Source organism: Epinephelus fuscoguttatus, linkage group LG18 (genome assembly GCF_011397635.1).
Source record: "Epinephelus fuscoguttatus linkage group LG18, E.fuscoguttatus.final_Chr_v1".
Classification (NCBI taxonomy): Eukaryota; Metazoa; Chordata; class Actinopteri; order Perciformes; family Serranidae; genus Epinephelus; species Epinephelus fuscoguttatus.
Window position 1 is genome coordinate 11,495,256 of NC_064769.1, and position 17,277 is coordinate 11,512,532.

The following is a 17,277-nucleotide window of genomic DNA, read 5'->3' on the forward strand; positions in this document are numbered from 1 at the left end:
AAAGCAGTGCCGATCTTTCACTCCTTAATTTTTATAAATAAATTGTCCCTTTAGGTCACAGAACTCCCCTGAGCGACATCCCTTTATGGAGACGACCCGTGCCTGCTGAAATATTCCAGACAGTTTTAGCACCTCTAGTCTTCCACTGTGAATCACTACAGTCAGCATTTACCACAATGTCCTGCTGTGGGGCCTACCGCCAAGTACATTTATCACCATATCGATGATATTGTGCATTCCTGTAAATGGTGAATGCAGGTGCTTCGGCACTCACAACCTCAATGCCCAGAGGTGTAACAACCTCGCTGCACTATTATTTAAAGTTGTTTCAGTGTTTTTCTGGTCAAATGAGATTCTTTTACCCAGGTCTGCTTTACATCTGAGGCTAATGGTTGTGCAGTGCTTGTGTTGACCAGCAGGTGGAGAAGTTTTTATGGACTGTTTTACCCTCCAGCCCCCACCCCTATCCCTCCTGTCTGTCTCATGCTACCCCTGATGAGAGGAGTTCCTGCACAAACTTCATTCCACTCCACAGAGGGAGAACATATGTTGGAGACTCACCACAGGCAGAGCAGAGAGAGTAGACAAACAAAGCTCTCAGTCTGGACTCAGTGTTTGATGTTGGATTACTTCTCTCAAGTCAGGGTCTTCATGCGTTTTTGCAACAGAGTGCATGAATGTGAAAGTTAGTGTGTGAGGTGTAAATGTAATTTTAACTACCTGTAAACATGGATGCATCCTGTTCTGTGAGCTCTCTCCTCCTGGCCCTTCTGCTCTCTCTTTACCCATGCAGACACCTCTATGTTTGGGCCGCAATGGACTCCTGCTATGATGAGGAAGGCACCCAAAGCCGTTGCATGCCCAAGTTTGAAAACATTGCCTTCAATCGCACTGTGGTGGCATCCAATGTATGCGGTTCCCCACGTGAGGACTACTGCATGCAGACCGGTTCGACGCGCTCATGCCACTTCTGTGACGCCTTGGACCCAGAGCTGAGCCACAACGCCAGCCTCCTGACAGACTTCAACAGGAACGAGGAACCCACATGGTGGCAGAGCCAGTCCATGTACTATGGTATCCAGCACCCCAATTCTGTCAACCTCACCCTGCACCTCGGTAAGAGCACAGCAGCAGATCCTTCATTCTATCTGACCCCAGAATTCTTTGGTTTGACTTTCCTCAACTTTCAGTGTACTTTGCGGCCAGGCTGAGTGATCTAGGTCAAGCATGTGTGTCCTCAGGGTTCAATTATGGTGTCTGTTCCTGTAATGTTGTATATAATGTCCCATTTCACTTTAAAGTGCTTGAAAGCTTTTCATGTGTGCACTGCATTTGCTATGTCCAGGAATAGAATATGAATATCAGTAATAGATTTAGCGCTCTGCTGAATGCAGATGGTTTCCAGTGTTAAGAGTGTGGTGAGGGAATTTCAGATCAATGCATGTTAGTCGACCTCACACCAGTTGAGTCGAGGTTTCATCACTTTTTCCACCTTTCTTTTCTGTGCAGCAAGTATCATGATGCATTATTTTCTGCACTGTGAGCCCTCTGATGGGGAAATCTTTAATACAAAACAGCTGCGCTTAACAACACATGATTTGTATTATTCAGTCCCAGCTTTGAGCTGTCTTCATAAAGAACACTTTGGCCCAGACATGGCTTAGACTTGGAGTGTTTGTTAGCACATAGCCACAAGGGCATGTCTGAGAATTTGGTCGGATTTAAAGTGGATGACGAGGACACACACTTGCATCAGACATGCCTCGATAGCAACTGATTGATGGTTCGGTGTTGGCCTATGTTTACATTCAGCCCACGTACAACCATGGAGTATTAGTGATGAACCCATCCGAATCTGGCTGCTATAATACAGTCACAACTCAGGGTTCTTCTTTTTTTTAAGGTTTGATTTGGGCCAAGACACACAGCTCTCAGAGACACGTTTCCAGCACGATTTGGACCAGGCCAGGGCCAGAAATCAAGCTTTATGTAATCATTTTAGCTTGGAATCCACATTCCACATTGTATTGCATTACAAATTCAGCATTAATCTTTTGCTACAGGCTCACTTTAGTGTTTTCATGTCAGCGATTGTAAGGACTTACCACAACAAATATACTGTTTATTATATTTTTCAGAGAGATTCCAGGAAATGTCAGTAAGTTTGGCAGAAATAAGACATTGATAAGGAAAAGTGGACCAACTGAAGTTAGCTAGGTATAAAATACATCTAGAATTCAAAAGATACCCTGACTTTCAAGGGAGGTATATGTCATTAATTCCCCAGCCAAGCCAGGACTTGGTCAGCAGGTCTACTGTCTCTTTGCATTATGCACATTACCCCTTTACTCTGGAGAAAGTTTTACAAAACTTTTGGAGAGAAATCACTCAGAAATGTGTTTTAAACTAAGTTTAGCTTTTGGAGTTTTTGAAACATTCACCTATAGTAAACACAATTACAGTCAAAGCTCAAGTGTATCCAACAAATTACAGCTAAATATCAAAACAACAGGATCAATTTAGACCAGCAACATATTAAGAAGCCAAGAGATTTTTTGGAACTTGTGCAACATTTGATTAGGAGTTAGTGCTAATAAATCTTTTAACACAGGAAAAGGCACAAATGCATTGTTGAGGAAGTGTGTGAAAAGGGCGGCATAATGATTTGGGGGAAAGAAGTGGATAATAACTGCAATATCTCATAATATTTTGTGAAATTACACAAACTCTTGAAGACAAATGACTTGTTGTTGGCACAAATTATGTAAACAAAATGTTTCTCGAGCATGAAGTGGATTCTGTCACAGTAGTTTCATTTGTTTCTCTTGTGCAGCACTTGAAAAGCTCAAATAATAGTTACTGATCTGCACATAACATATCTGGGCCAACTATTCCTTGGTTAGCATAAAGATAGGCTGGTAAATGTAAGATCGGGTCAGATAAATGTTTAAGGTTGGGGTTTGTTTGTGGTAAAATGTGAAATCCCATCAGCTTAAATAATTATACTTCACTTCACTTGGAACAGAACCTGGGTCTTCACAGTTCAAAGCAAATATATAACCATGCACCACCTTTACCACGCTGTATTATTCCTGTGTTACTAATACAAATTTTTAGGGTTGCTTTCTTCACACACTCTTTTCCTTTGAGCAAATGCATTTGACTCACTTATTGTACACTGCGTACATATTTGCCTTTGAAGACATTCCTCATTTCACAAAATTTTATGAGACCAGCTTGAGCCATTAGCATCATTATCCCATTACCATGCTGTGCAAAACTGCTGAAATAAAGTAACAGAGCACATTTGTCACTTTAACTGAATTAAATTGTGGCGATTAATGTTACAAAGCATTAATACAAATCTTTCTATGAAATTACCTTTCCCACTTCCATTTATTTGCTGAGCTCTGTGTGTGTGTGTGTGTGTGTGTGTGTGTGTGTGTGTGTGTGTGTGTGTGTGCGCGTGTGTGGGTGGGTGTGTCACAAAGGGTCTCAGCAAGAGCGTACACAGGAATTTGGGCCCCCTTGAAGAATATTGCTGTGGGCCCCCTTTTCATTATAAAACTGAATTAATACTAATTAAATACTAATGGAAAAATAATATTTTTGTAACAAGTACATCTAACAAATTAAATTTATTCTCAGTTAAAGATTCAAATCAGCATTTCCCACACTGTTTAATCTGTCTCTCTTTGGTTAAACTCTCCTCTGGCTCTGCAAATGACAAACAGCATACGTTGTCGGGTTATCAATCTTCTTATCTAAGAAGGCAAGAAATTGAATGAGTACATTTCCCAAAATGTCAAACTATTCATTAAATTCAACTCTGCCTGTATTCAACATAAAGCTGTAGCATGTCTTTGGAAAACTTGACAGTATTAAAATCAACTTCCAGATAATTGGCACTTGCTAAATAGATGAGGTGATCCATCACAGTGAATAATGTTCCTTTGTTTTTCTCATTTTTCTCAAAGTGATGCAATTGAATGGAAATGTATGTCGGTTGATAATAAATTGCTTACACAATGTGCTCACGTGTTGGCAGAAAAACAGTCCTACATAGGAATTTTTTCCCCATCTTCGACTGACAACTCAAAGTCACCCATAAGTGTAAATATGAGGGAGAATCTGTTACCTTGAGGTAGAATGGTGATCTGTCCAGGTTGTACTTGGATTTTGCTCAGTGTGTGCTAGGATAAACTCCACCTTCTCTGGATACGTGGATACAAATTGTGAATGGATGGATAATAATCATACTGTTTGTGGACTGGACCCTGTTCAGCTGTCCTCTAAGAATCAAGACATAGGTCACATGTAGGGGACAATTTGAAATTTAAAAAGTAACTAGATCAGTTGTAGCAATTTAACTGGTAGCAGTTAAATATCATAATAAACCTGCAATAACATTTTTGGCCACATGGGGGCAGCGAAAACAAACTGTAAACACAACACAGAGGAATCATCACATTTGAAGTCACAGGTGAACTTGATTGCATACGGTTTACACTTCCAGGCAGACACGGAGCGACATTATCATTTCTTTGGAGTCACGTTTCTGGCCACCTGGCGAATGTAAGTCCAATATACATCTTCACCAATATTTCTTTTCGGCGTTATTTTGTAGCGTCCACTAACTCCTGAAGGAAATAGCTCTTTAGCTGTTAGCTGCGAAATGCTACACCATGTTAACTAGCTAATGTTAGCAACGTCAGCTAATGCCGTTAGCTAGTAGCCCAGTCTGTCTTACGTTGATGTGGCATACTGTGTGCGTGTTTTAGACTCTCTGTTGAGAGTTAACCAAATCAGTAAAGTTTAAAACGGAATTTAAAACAATGGTAAAGATGTTAAAAGATATTAGGCCCGTTCGAGATGAGCTTGGCCTGTAAAGTGGACGAGTGCAGGCGGCGGTGATAAAAGGTTGCAGTGACGTTTGTCAGTGACATTTTCCAGCAGCCTTCAGTCCGTACAGGAAGTCATAGATACACTCACATCCTGTCCGATATGATGAGTATTTATTAAAAATGTGTTCAGACCCATATATCAGTTTGTTCTCAGTCTCCAATTGTTTCAGTAATGATAGACTGAGTGATTAAAATGCTTTAAAGGCGATCTGTAGTTTCTGTTCATGGTTCAACCTCCATTTTACATGAATTCTCATGTAAATCAGCATCCTATCAGTTGGCTACTGCAGAGCAGACCTGTCCCCTCAACTACACAGGCTAAATAAATTGTGTCTGACTATTAGGTTACTCATTTTAGAGGAAAAAGAAAAACCAAGACAACAACTTTCATTAAAGATCAGTCAGATGTGGACAGGGCTTTACATCTGTACAGATATTATCTTAAGAATGCTCACATCCCACTGACCACAAATCTTTGTGTTGCTAAATACTTCAACAATTAAAACAGTCCAATGTTAATATATAGTAGACTACATATAGTTTATAATGAATGCATTTAGTCACTGACAACTAAACTTCACCACGTGTTTTCTGTTTACAGAATAAACTTTCAAATCAGACAAATAAATTTTGAAATTTAACAAAAATGAAAACTTTATCTAAAACGTCATATGTTGAGTCAGCATCTAAACCAATCAGATGTTACAGTAGATCAGGTGAGAGCCCGGTGTTTCCCCATCATGCTCTGGGTCTTGCAGTTAATGGAGAGTAACTCTAAAAACTGCGGCTGCCTCGCTATCGTGAGGTTATGACAGTCCACTTTTGTAATACGTCAGAGCAAGTTGGGATGAAGTTGGACACAAAAGTGATCGAATCTGCGCAAGCCTGGCTCACCTCAAACAAGCCTATAAACTATAACTATAATTATAAAGAGACGAGGGAAACTTCAGGTTGAGACTTTCGCATGCACAGATAAAACAGCACAGTCCTTACGAGATGGCCCCCATTGTCCGAAAGAAAAACAAAAAACGCATGATATCAGCTTCACGTTCTCTATTCTGTGTGTCACCATTGATTACAGTCACTATACTTAAGGTTAGAGTCACTGTAATTAGGTCTACATATATCCTCTGTGTATAGCCTATTTGTGTATTTAGACTTCCAGCAATCAGTCAGCAAAGACGGTTCCTTTTCAAAACTAGAAATTTCCTTGACACACCAGATCTCCTAACTCCTCCTCTGTAGGTGGAGTGGGTGATCCCCTTCAAAAAGCTCTTCTTCAAAGGAACAAGAGACAGGGGCAACATGATGACAGACGCTGAAAATGTCAGCGCTTTGACCATAGACGAACTGATAAATCACATGCTCTGAAAGCAAGAAGTGCCTCTATCAAATGGAGAATATTGATTTCCAATAGCAAGTAGATGTCTGGCTGTGTTTTGAGGCTTTGTTGTTTGTAATCTCAGGCTAGTTCTTTTCCTGGAAAAAAGGCGGCATATTCTGTGCTGCAGAGGTATGTTCGGCGTTGTCTGGAGGGTTTGTTGTTGTTCAAACAATCCCAACACCCACATGTCTGTCTCCCTCAGACTAAATTGACCTTTTGCCCCTTTCTGCACTACTCCCAAACATGTGTTTCTCTAGAGCTGATGCTTTTGAATTATTCTACCATTTTTAAAGGATGATTACAACATACAATTTGATGTCACTGAGAATCCCTAAATTTTGTATGTGTGGCATCCCTTTGGTCCATATGAACGCTCTGTGATCCATCTGGGTTGCCGGTGGGGGGTGTCTTCGACATTACTGTTTTCTTTTGCCTCTCCAAACAAAACAGGCTCTCTCTGAAGGATATACAGGCAAATGCTGGGATGATAAACACAGCAGTAGGACGTGGGGACACATATTGCAGCCAGGTCAGAGTGGTTCTGAGGAAGAGTAGAAAGAAGAGGGGGAGTCTGGCTGCTTCAAGGGGAGTAAACAAAACATAATGAGGAAGAAAGGGGGGAGAAAAAAGAAAACGCTGGGCGGTTTACTGGTAAGGAATTGGGGTCAGGTTTTTCCCACAAAGACTTGGTGAGATACACACACACACACACACACACATTCCAACTGCACACATTGATGTCTGCAGCTGGTTCTCATTCTGTGCCGTTAAAGCCGAGCAACATCCTGTTTCAGATGTAAAACAATGATAAAAGTCTGCCACAGTTGGCATGACGCTCTCACAGCCAGATTATTGGCGTGTGTATGAGACACATTTCTACATAAGAGCCTGTTCTTTTCTATTTCATTTGAAACTTTGAGACGCAGCATGATTACAAGATAAATCTGCTCATCCGTGTCTTTGCTGATCACAAAAAAAAAACCTCAGCTTGGAGTAAATAGATTGTAAATATTGAGTCTACAGTACTTGTGGTGAGTTTAGTCTCAGCCTGTCTCAATCCAGAGCAGCTGGGTTACGTTGACACTAATGACTCAGTGTAGGGTCAGACGCTGTATTTCTGCAGTTCCTAGCCTTTACTCTCAAAGTCTGCTTCCTAATAGTATTTTTATTACTGTGTCTGTGCACAACATGAACAGCTTTGGTTGGATTTGTAGTGACGCAAGATTCTGGATCAGCCCCGTAAAGTCACACCAGGCTGTTTTACTGTGTTTTCAAACTTGTCTTAATTTTCACCGCTCAAAGACCTTCTGCTTCCAACTGAACTGGGTAAACTGTAAGAATAAGGCCCAATCCCAAAACACCCCTTGTCCCTACCACTTGGCACTAACCCCTCGGTTTTGCATGTCCACGTATAGGGGCAGGGTGTCCTGATTCTTGTTGGGATAGAGGGATGGACCAAAGCGTTAGGGCTATATGGCATTCCAAATGGAGGTTTTTCAGAGGATCACTCCAAACCTAGTGTAAAGAGAAATCATCGGCAAAATGGCTCTACAAGCAACAAAAGAAACTTTTTTTTTTTCTTTTTGTTAATAAGGATTTAAAAATTCTGAGTAGTTTAATGCCATTTATATGGATTATGGTCCTTTTCTTTCTAACAAGCACAATAAATTGCTAGTATGCCAATGTCTTGGTACCGAGCTAGCTAAATGTTGCATAGTTGATGCTAATTTGTGCATGACAGTCCCACATTTTTATATATTTCCATGTTGCGCTCCCCTAATGTCATTTGACACCTGGAATTTCCTTGTTATCCCTCCTCCAATAACAGTGCAGACTAGCAGGGGAGGAGCATGGGTTGCTAACTTTAGCACAGAGAGTAATTCTAGTGATCTGGAAATGAAGCAGTCTTCTTTGTTTTATTTAATGACTTGTTTGATCCATCTGTATCATAAAACCTAAGTTCTGAACAAATGGTTAGTGTCGTGACAACCTCAAAAGATAGAGTGGTGCTGGAATGAGTCCTAAGACCTAGAACATTTTAGGGACAACGTGTCCATCATCTTGAAGTCAGTGGGTTTTTGGTGAGAAGCTTAAGAGACTTTCACATTTGTTCTTTGACAGAAAATATACCCCAATCCTAAATTTTATGCATCTTAAAAATAGACTGTTGCAAAAAAGTAGCTAAATGAGACTACAGAATGGGGGCGCTGATGGCTTAGTGGTAGAGCAGGCGCCCCATGTACAAGGCTGTTGCCGCAGCGTCCCGGGTTCGACTCCAGCCTGTGACCCTTTGCTGCATGTCACCCCCCCTCTCTCTCTCCCCCTTCACGCTTGTCTGTCCTATACATTAAAGGCTACATAGCCCCCAAAAATATGTTTTAAAAAAAAAAAAAAAAAAAAATGAGACTACAGAATGTTATCACGCCGAACACAGTCTTACAGCCTTGTTGTGGTGGCGACGTTGAAGTCATCCAACCACGGTGTGAATTGTTTATAGCATAATGTTTGTTTTAACTTCTGGCAGTTGCATTTAGGGTTAAAAAAATAATCAAAGTGGTCTTCATTTGTGAAGATTATCTTGCTGAACAAAAAATGTACTTATCAGAAACTTTTGTTTTCCCAGAACTGATTGTCTACAATTTCCCATTGGCCATGTTAACTTGGCCAACTCCCTGCTGCACTCTATAGCCCACGCAAGAGAAATCACCACAGCAGAAGATGGCATGTTCACAATGTCCGTCAACACCTGTTTAATGTTTGCTGTGCCTGTTTTCATAAATGGCAGCATTAGTGACTACAAATGACATAGTAGGGTCTTGAAGGGTTGTCCCATTTTTTGGGTGGGGAGATTTCAACCACTATGCCTTGTGCCTCTGTCCCAAGGGACAAGATGGCACACAAAAACAAGGTGTAGGTGTAAAAATAAGAAATAGGATTGGACCTAAATGTGTGACTTCTATCTTAGGGTGTGTTTTATCCATAGATATTTTCTGTTATATGCGTCACTTTGTTTGGTAAAGATCCAATAGCTAAGCCCCCTTTCTGTTGTGCCTACATAAACTTTAATGAATACATAAAGTTTGCATTCCTGAAAGACGATGGATCACGAATCATTAAACATTATGCATAACAACATACAAATATCCTTTGCAATTAGTGTGCATTTCATCACAGGGGATATCCAACAAATGTTTCATCTTCTGCCTCTTTTATGTTTTTGCCTCAGTCCCAGCAGGGCCGAGCTCACCTCATGCAGGGAGTAAATGAAAGCTAAATGATCTTAGGCCTCCTTAAGGAAAGATACCATTAGAGATTGCTGCAGAGACAAGAGACAGAGATGCCTAGATCTGACTTGGCAGAAAAAAAGCAACAGATGTCATTATGGCTGTACCAGTGGATGGCATCCTTCTATGAATGTGCAGAGCTGCAAAGACTTAGTATCTAATGATGTAGAAAAAAAATGCCCAAGAGTGCAATGAGTAGCCTGTTAAAAGAGTTTTTACATGTTACTTCTCACTGTGGTCTCAATATGACTTCAGTTTGTGTCTGCCCAGTTAATCCCCTGTAATGCTGCACAACATTTGGCAAATTGTGAGCGTGTGTTCATATTCAGGAAATATAACTCTGCAAGCCTCCCTGATATGGCTCCAAGATTATTGTTTGAAGTGTCCACAGTGAGTAAACAATGGGCCGAAATGACACCACTCAATCAAAAAGAAGCATTGATTCTCTGTTTGCTCTGAGATTAGGCAAGAGGATGTCAACTTTCCAACAAAACCAAATAAGAACAGCAGTTGCAAATCAGTGCCTTTCGCACTGCAGTTTTCCACACAGGAAACATTATGAAGCAACCATTAATTCTGAGTATGCAATATGCAAAAAAAAAAAAGGTGCCAAAATGCATTCCTTCCTAACCTTTCCTCTCATTTAATTAAACATGTACCTGTGAGACTCATCTGTCTACTTATTATGCACCTTCAAAAATTACTTTACAGACATTTCTTCAGTTACAATGCAACACCAATTACAGCGCACCTTAGTGGGATCTGCTAAATCCCCCAGCACCAACTCAAATGGAAATCTGAGTACGGTATATCTCCTCGTTTGCTGCGGATCTTCCTCCAGATGAGATTGTGCTCTGAAACCCATTTTCCCTTTTTTCACAGATTGAAGTCGAATCACTGTTTTTAGGGGGAATACAAATCTTTGAAAAGTCTCACTTTTCTTTATCTGTTTCTCCCCATGCCACCAAATGACTGATGTACCTCTAAAACCTTGGCTTAGATATATCAGTAAGTCAATGATATGTTTAATTCTATGCCTTACTCAGCCTCTCATGACACTCATTAGTGTTTTGCATGTTTGACCAATCACTTTTCTATTGATTGGATCTGTAGCTTTCATGTCGCACCTTAAACATTGCATCAGACTACATTTGAACCATTGATTCGACATACAGGCGGATTTCCCTAATGTGATTTTGCACTCACTGGCCTCATCTAACGTTAAAGGAGAAAAAAAAAAAAAGACGTTTTTGTCTCTTTCCCTTTGACCTATGTTTCACTTCTGGGGCCTATTATAATCTGGATAATGAGAAAATAATCCTGGGTATTCTTCTACTCCTGCGGGAATGACATTCATTTACCCTGCATAGAGGCACGGGAAATTAAGCCTATCCCCCATTGTTTTCCTTCTGTCTATAATGCAATTATGTCTTTTTCCCCCATTTGCTCCTGGGCCCTAAACTATCACCCCACAGTATTTGTCTCTTACGTAACCAGCCCTGATCTAAGTGTGTAACTACAATGGATCTAGTTCTAACAGTAATTCTTTCAATGATCCCATTCAGAGCTAATCATATCTGTGTTCCACAGGGAAGGCTTTTGAAATAACCTATATACGGTTGAAATTCTACACCAGTCGGCCGGAGAGCTTCGCCATCTACAAGCGCACAGAAGAGGATGGGCCCTGGTTGCCTTACCAGTATTACAGCGCTTCTTGTAAGAAGACCTATGGGAAGAATGCCAAGGGTTTCATTCGCCCAGGGGATGATGAGCAGACTGCTTTATGTACAGATGAGTTCAGTGATATCTCTCCCCTCACTGGAGGAAACGTGGCTTTCTCCACCCTAGAGGGAAGGCCTAGCGCATACAACTTTGACCAAAGCGTAGTGTTGCAGGTAAGGGCACATTTTGTTGAGGGGCTTGTATATATATTATGACTATGATTCTGTTTTTTCACATATTTTGGTCGACATGGATATTATTGGCTCCGCTCAAAGGGATTTTTCAGAACAAGCACAACTAACAAGAAAGCAGTCACACACTTAAAGGGACCGTTCAGCCCAAAATCAAAAATACATATATTTCTCGTCTTACCTGTGATGCTATTTATCGTGATTATTTTGGTGTGTGTTGCCTAGTTGGAGATATCGGCCATAGAGATATTTGTCTTCTCTCCAGTATAGCAGAACTAGATAGCACTCAACTTGTACTTACAGTTCCAAAACACAACATCTGAAAAACTCATCAGCAATTTCTCTTTCCAGTTGTTGTGAGCAGTTTCATGTAGGAACTATTTTCTTTCTACCAAGCTACACTTGCCAACTGTATCACTGCGCAGAAAGAAGCGTGCAAGTACTCATGAACAAGAGGCTCATGCTCGTGACAGCACGAGATTTAAACATTAATGTTGTTCTCCTTAGCTGCGCTGTGATGTTAGCTAGCTTAGTGGTGCTAAGTTAGCTAGATGCGCACTTCCTTTTTAGTGTTTACAGGGATAGTGGGTGTAGTTTGATAAAAAGAAAAATAATTCCTATATGAAACTGCTCACAGCAAGGTCTATGAATTATCTTGAGTAAAAGGGTCATGATTTCTGGAAAGACATTGCTGTTGAGATTACATATGTTTTTTGTTGGGGTTTTTTTTGGCACATTGAGCACCACAACCCAAGTGCCGTGTAGTTCCATTATACTGGAGAGAAGGCAGGCATCTTATAGCCGATATCTTCAACACTCACACCAAAACAATCTAGAGGTAAGAGGAAATACATGTATTCTTAATTTGGTATTAAAATGTCCCTTTAATTAAGTAATACAGATTTTGACTTTGGCAATATGCAAGAAGAAAGCGTAAAAAAAAACCCCAAACAAATTCAAAACATATATTTTTCAGAAGAGACAAATGTTTTATGTAGATTCAACATGAAAAACATTTGACTGTTTACTTATTTTTAATGATTTAATTTTCTTCTCTTTAGTGCATTACATTTCAAAACCTTGCTGCCAACTCGTAATGGATGTTAGATCCTGCTAGTGCTGACCTTTCCAACATTTTTTTCCAAAAAAACCTCTGGTTTGACAATGTGAACAATTTTCTTCAAGAAAGGGTCATTATTTACCTGTATACACAAAACATAGACAGCATGTTGCAACAGTGCGGTGTAACTGATGTTTCTGGGCCACCTCCTTAAGCATACACTTTTACACAAACAAACATACCGTAGCTGTACACATATACATACGCCTACAAGCCTTTTTTCAAAGTAGCTGAGGGGAATCTAATGTTATGCTTAGCTCTGATTAACATTGATGAAGCTTTGAGAGGGCTGTGCTGAATTAATGGCAGCCTCTTGGGGGAGAGCCTGGGAGGGGCGGGCATAGTAAAGCGTGCCTAAAAATGAGTAAATAAAGCCCTTAATGCAGCCACTCCTTTTCCTTCGGCAGGGCTGTGAGTATGCATGCGTGCATCTGTCCAAGCATGTGCTCTGCATGGCTGCTTACTTTAGGGAAAAACTTGAAGAGACTTTTCTGGTTTTTAATTACTGAGGATCTTAGCTGTCGTGTGTGTGAATCTTTGTGTATTTCCAGGTCTCAGCATTGCTTACAGTATCTTATAATCAACCAAAATATTTACATAACAGTGAAAGTAACCTTGTCAAAACAAATTAAGTAAGCTCGCTAATTAGAGCAGATCCGACCATCTACTGAAGGAGGATATATCATAATGATATATACAGTGATAATAATACCTCCATTTCTAAGCAGCTGAAACATGTATATGTGGCCAGAAAAAGTAGATCAAGAGCCGTATTCACAAACATTCTGACTAGGGATGCACCGAAATGAAAATTTGTGGCCGAAGCCAAATAAATTTAAACACTTGGCCGAATACTGAGTACTGAATACCGAATGCCGTTATTTAGTTTTTCGTTAGTTTTTACAGATGAACCCCCTCCAGATTAGTGTTGGGACCGACGGTACGATACCAGTGAAAATATCATGGTTCTGAGTAGTATCACGATACCACAGCGAAAATGAGGCAGATGTGCCTTTTGTCATTTATAAAAAGATAAATCACTTTTCTGTAATACATCAATGATATTTCAAAGGAATAAATTACTTATTGACTTATTCATACTTCAAAAACAGCATCAGTAAGTGATTAACATAGGGGGGATCAAAATAAATAAATAAATAAAAATCAAACAGCCACCCTCCTCCCCTGACAAGAACAGCCCCTTCATAAGTAACGAACGGTCCCTAAAGTGCAATGAGGTTTGTGGACCATTATCTGCCACAAAGAGAGAAATGTGAACGGCTCGTTTCTCCTCTGACATGTCACATACCTGTGTGCCGCCACGGCTCAGTTGTCCAGGTACTTTTGGGCAGTCATGACGCCAAGAAGAGGAAATTATTGTAGCCAGACTTCTCCGTCGCCGGTAAGCCTTATCTTGCGCTGCGAAGCACTATGGCTGCTGCATTTGACAGGAATACATTCCTGTCTGTGTCTGTGACCCCCGTTCATCCCACAACCGGCGGGATTCACCTTTCGTTTCTGCTGCTGGTTGAAATCTGTACTCACACAGCCTGCTGAATGATTTATTTTGCTCGCACAAAATTTTTAGTCGCAAATGCGAGTGCGGTGACGGACGGAGTAAAATATCGCCACACTGCCGACATTTTACTCCGTCCGTCACCGCACGCTGTTTGATTGCGTTATCAAAACGCGCTGCTATTATTCAGCCTTGCTTTTCACTTATTCTACCGAATACTGAATGTGTGTTTTTTTGCAATATTCGGCCACATATATTGGGTTACCGAATATTCGGTGCATCCCTAATTCTGACAAGACTCTCAGAGAGCTCACTAACTTAGCCTAAAAATTTCTTGCAAGGAGTCTTAGCTTAAGAGTGATTTAGGAAAGTTCTCAGGGCAACTTGTGACAGAAACTTTTACCTACACATTGTTTTAACAGATTTGATTGGTTGTCTTTTTGCGAACGTGCAAAGTGCAGATACCAAGTGGAAATTCTGTAAACTGGGTTGTAATATAAAACCGAATGTGTCATTGTTAGTATGATCACTGCTGATGTAAGGTTGAGACAGACACAGGTCATCACTGCTGCACTGTTGAATCTTTCCAGTTGCCAAATATCTTCGTGTTGTGATCACTTTCATTTCTGGCGTTATATTGTTATTGCATTGGGTGGCAGAGGTGAGAATATCTCTAATGCCATCGACCACAGACATCATCCCTGCTTGATCTAATCTGTAGCATTTCATTTACTCCCTGTCATCCAGCGTTTGGAGGATATTTCTCCTTCCTCTTTGTCATTCAGCCCTTTTTCCTCTACTTAAGGAACTCTGAGGCCCCTTAAAAGTTCTCTTCACTACTCTTAAAAGTTTTTCACCTTATGACCTAGTCTTAACTCTTCTTTCTTAGAATTTATCACTAGGAGCAACTTCTTTTGTACTCAAATGCCTTGTGAAGGATGTTGTCTAGCACCTTTGGTGACTGCTGCTGATATTTAATTTTCTTTGTTTTAACCTTAAAATCTAATTGTGTATTCAGGCAGAATAAAAAGTGAATTGTGCAGGTGGCACCACTGCATACAAAGTGTAAGGGAAAACAAACAGTCAAGTGAAAAATTCACCTGAATGAGACCTTACTTTTTTTCTGAACAAATCTTAAACAGTATTATTACTTTTTCTAATTACTGATAAATTTTCAATAATAATTTTGCAGTTACTCCAAAACCAAATAGCTCATTACAATGTTAATTTTGTTGTCGCCGCCCGACTGACTTGAAATACAACATCACAACATCGGATTCATTTTTGTAATCGTTGAGCTGTGCATGCATGTCACAAAGCAGCGAGCTAGTTTGGAAGATGGAAACGCTTACCTTAGATAGCTGTAAATATTCTCATTACTTTGATTTTGTCAGGAGGAAAGATGACAAGAATATGATTGTTCCAAGTAACTTTAGCGCTACTAAGATTCTTTCCACTGTGAAAACATGACCCCAAACCCCCCCCACTCTGAAACACCTACTATGACCGCCAGCACAACAAAGGAAAGCTCCAGGAAATACACCTCACAGAGGAGCACATGTGAAGTCTGAATTTCAAGGAAAAAGAACACAATTACTAATTTGTGAGGTGCAACGAAAAGTAATATAGTGAGTAACATTAGTGTGACAAATTACTTTTGGCAGCTAGTAATAAGTAGAGTAATATTACTTTTAAAAAAAGCAATAAGTAATATATTACTATGTTATGCTTATCTATATAGATGGCTGAATATTTAGCTGATTTTGACAATGTGAAGAAGTCAAAAGTCAAGATTTCAGAACAAGCAAAACCCAGACACAAAACAGATCAGAAAAAGCTTAATGCACAGAAAATGTTTAATTTCTGTAGGGTCCTTTCTATAGTGTTATAAGACACTCATGTTAACTATCTGAGCCTGTTAGTGGCAAAACAAAGCATTTTTAATGGACGTATACTGACGGGATGCACATGACCCCGGTGGTTACATCGCAGTCTGTGTTGCCACTGCTGGCTGCAGCCTTCAATGCTGAACCCATTTCAAAAACTGTTGTTCCCAGGAGACACTTAGACACAAAAACATAGGAAAATAGGGTGCGCATGAAAAAATACCAGAGTTTTCTTTAAGGCCTCATAACCCAAGAAAGCTCTAGAAGTTCAGTTTATATATTGTTAATTTGCTGAATACATTCATAATGAAAGGAAATCACTTCCTAGATTACGTTCAGTGGCATAATTTTTCAAGGGAAGGAAGTTTCAACCTTGTGATGCTCAAACCCTATTGGGATGTGGTCGGAGATGGGGGTTTGCATCCCGAGCTCTGCGTGTGATTAGATTCAGGCAACAAAGGCACTTCAGGTAAGGTTGGAGAAAGATCATGGTTTTGGTTAAATATTGATAAAGTTAAGACCGTTTTATGCTTCAGTTCACTGTGGGGGTTTTCAGTATTAACCACGGACATGGTCTTTCCCTAACCTTAACCGCATGCTTTGAGTGCTTAAAAATAAGCATAAAAAACATCAATCATGCTTTAGCTACTATGAGCAGATACTGTATTGCAAAAATGGATCTTGCAGGACAAAGGAATGGATTCTGGCTAATTATTATACAACTTCCTCATTATGTTTCCCAAAAATCTCAAAAAGTCAGTATTTGCTGTCATGTGTCATGTAAATGACCCCAGTAGGAGCGACCATGATGAATAAACCTCATTCAAAAAGTTTTTGTTTCTCAGTAAAAGTCCCACTTTCACATCCATAACTAGGATGTAGACATCTCGGCCTCCCACTGCCCGAGTGTTTTCACTCTGCATTTTGCTTCCTTTCCACTGTCCCCTACAGTACTATCTGCAAGTTGCTATTTTTATTCCCTGTCTCTACTACAACAACAATAAAAAATCCTACCCTGTAGTGGACATACAGGTTCGATAGTAATCTTAATTTATTTCAGGAACCATATGCCATGACGATCAGTCCGCAGACGTGGCCTCTTCATGTTATCTAATAATAACATGTTCTTCTGCCTGACCTTTCTCCTAAAATGTCGTGAGGAAATAGGTCTGGCAATACAAGACTACCACCTCTGTAAAGGAAGCTGTCCTCCTCCACATCATTAAATAAGAAGAGTGGGGTGGTTTTTGGAGGATGTGTGGAGGATATG

General features: G+C 40.2%; 1 protein-coding gene across 1 annotated transcript in view; it reads left to right on the forward strand.

Annotated features, from left to right (window-relative positions):
- The first annotated feature begins 535 nt into the window (after positions 1-535).
- lamc3 (laminin, gamma 3) overlaps positions 536-17,277 on the forward strand; it is a 154,412-nt gene continuing 137,670 nt past the window's right edge. The window contains exons 1-2 of the mRNA XM_049604419.1: positions 536-1,116; positions 11,163-11,467. Coding sequence (XP_049460376.1) covers positions 729-1,116; positions 11,163-11,467 — 693 coding nt within the window. The 5' untranslated portion in view covers positions 536-728. The remainder of the gene's footprint in view (positions 1,117-11,162; positions 11,468-17,277) is intronic.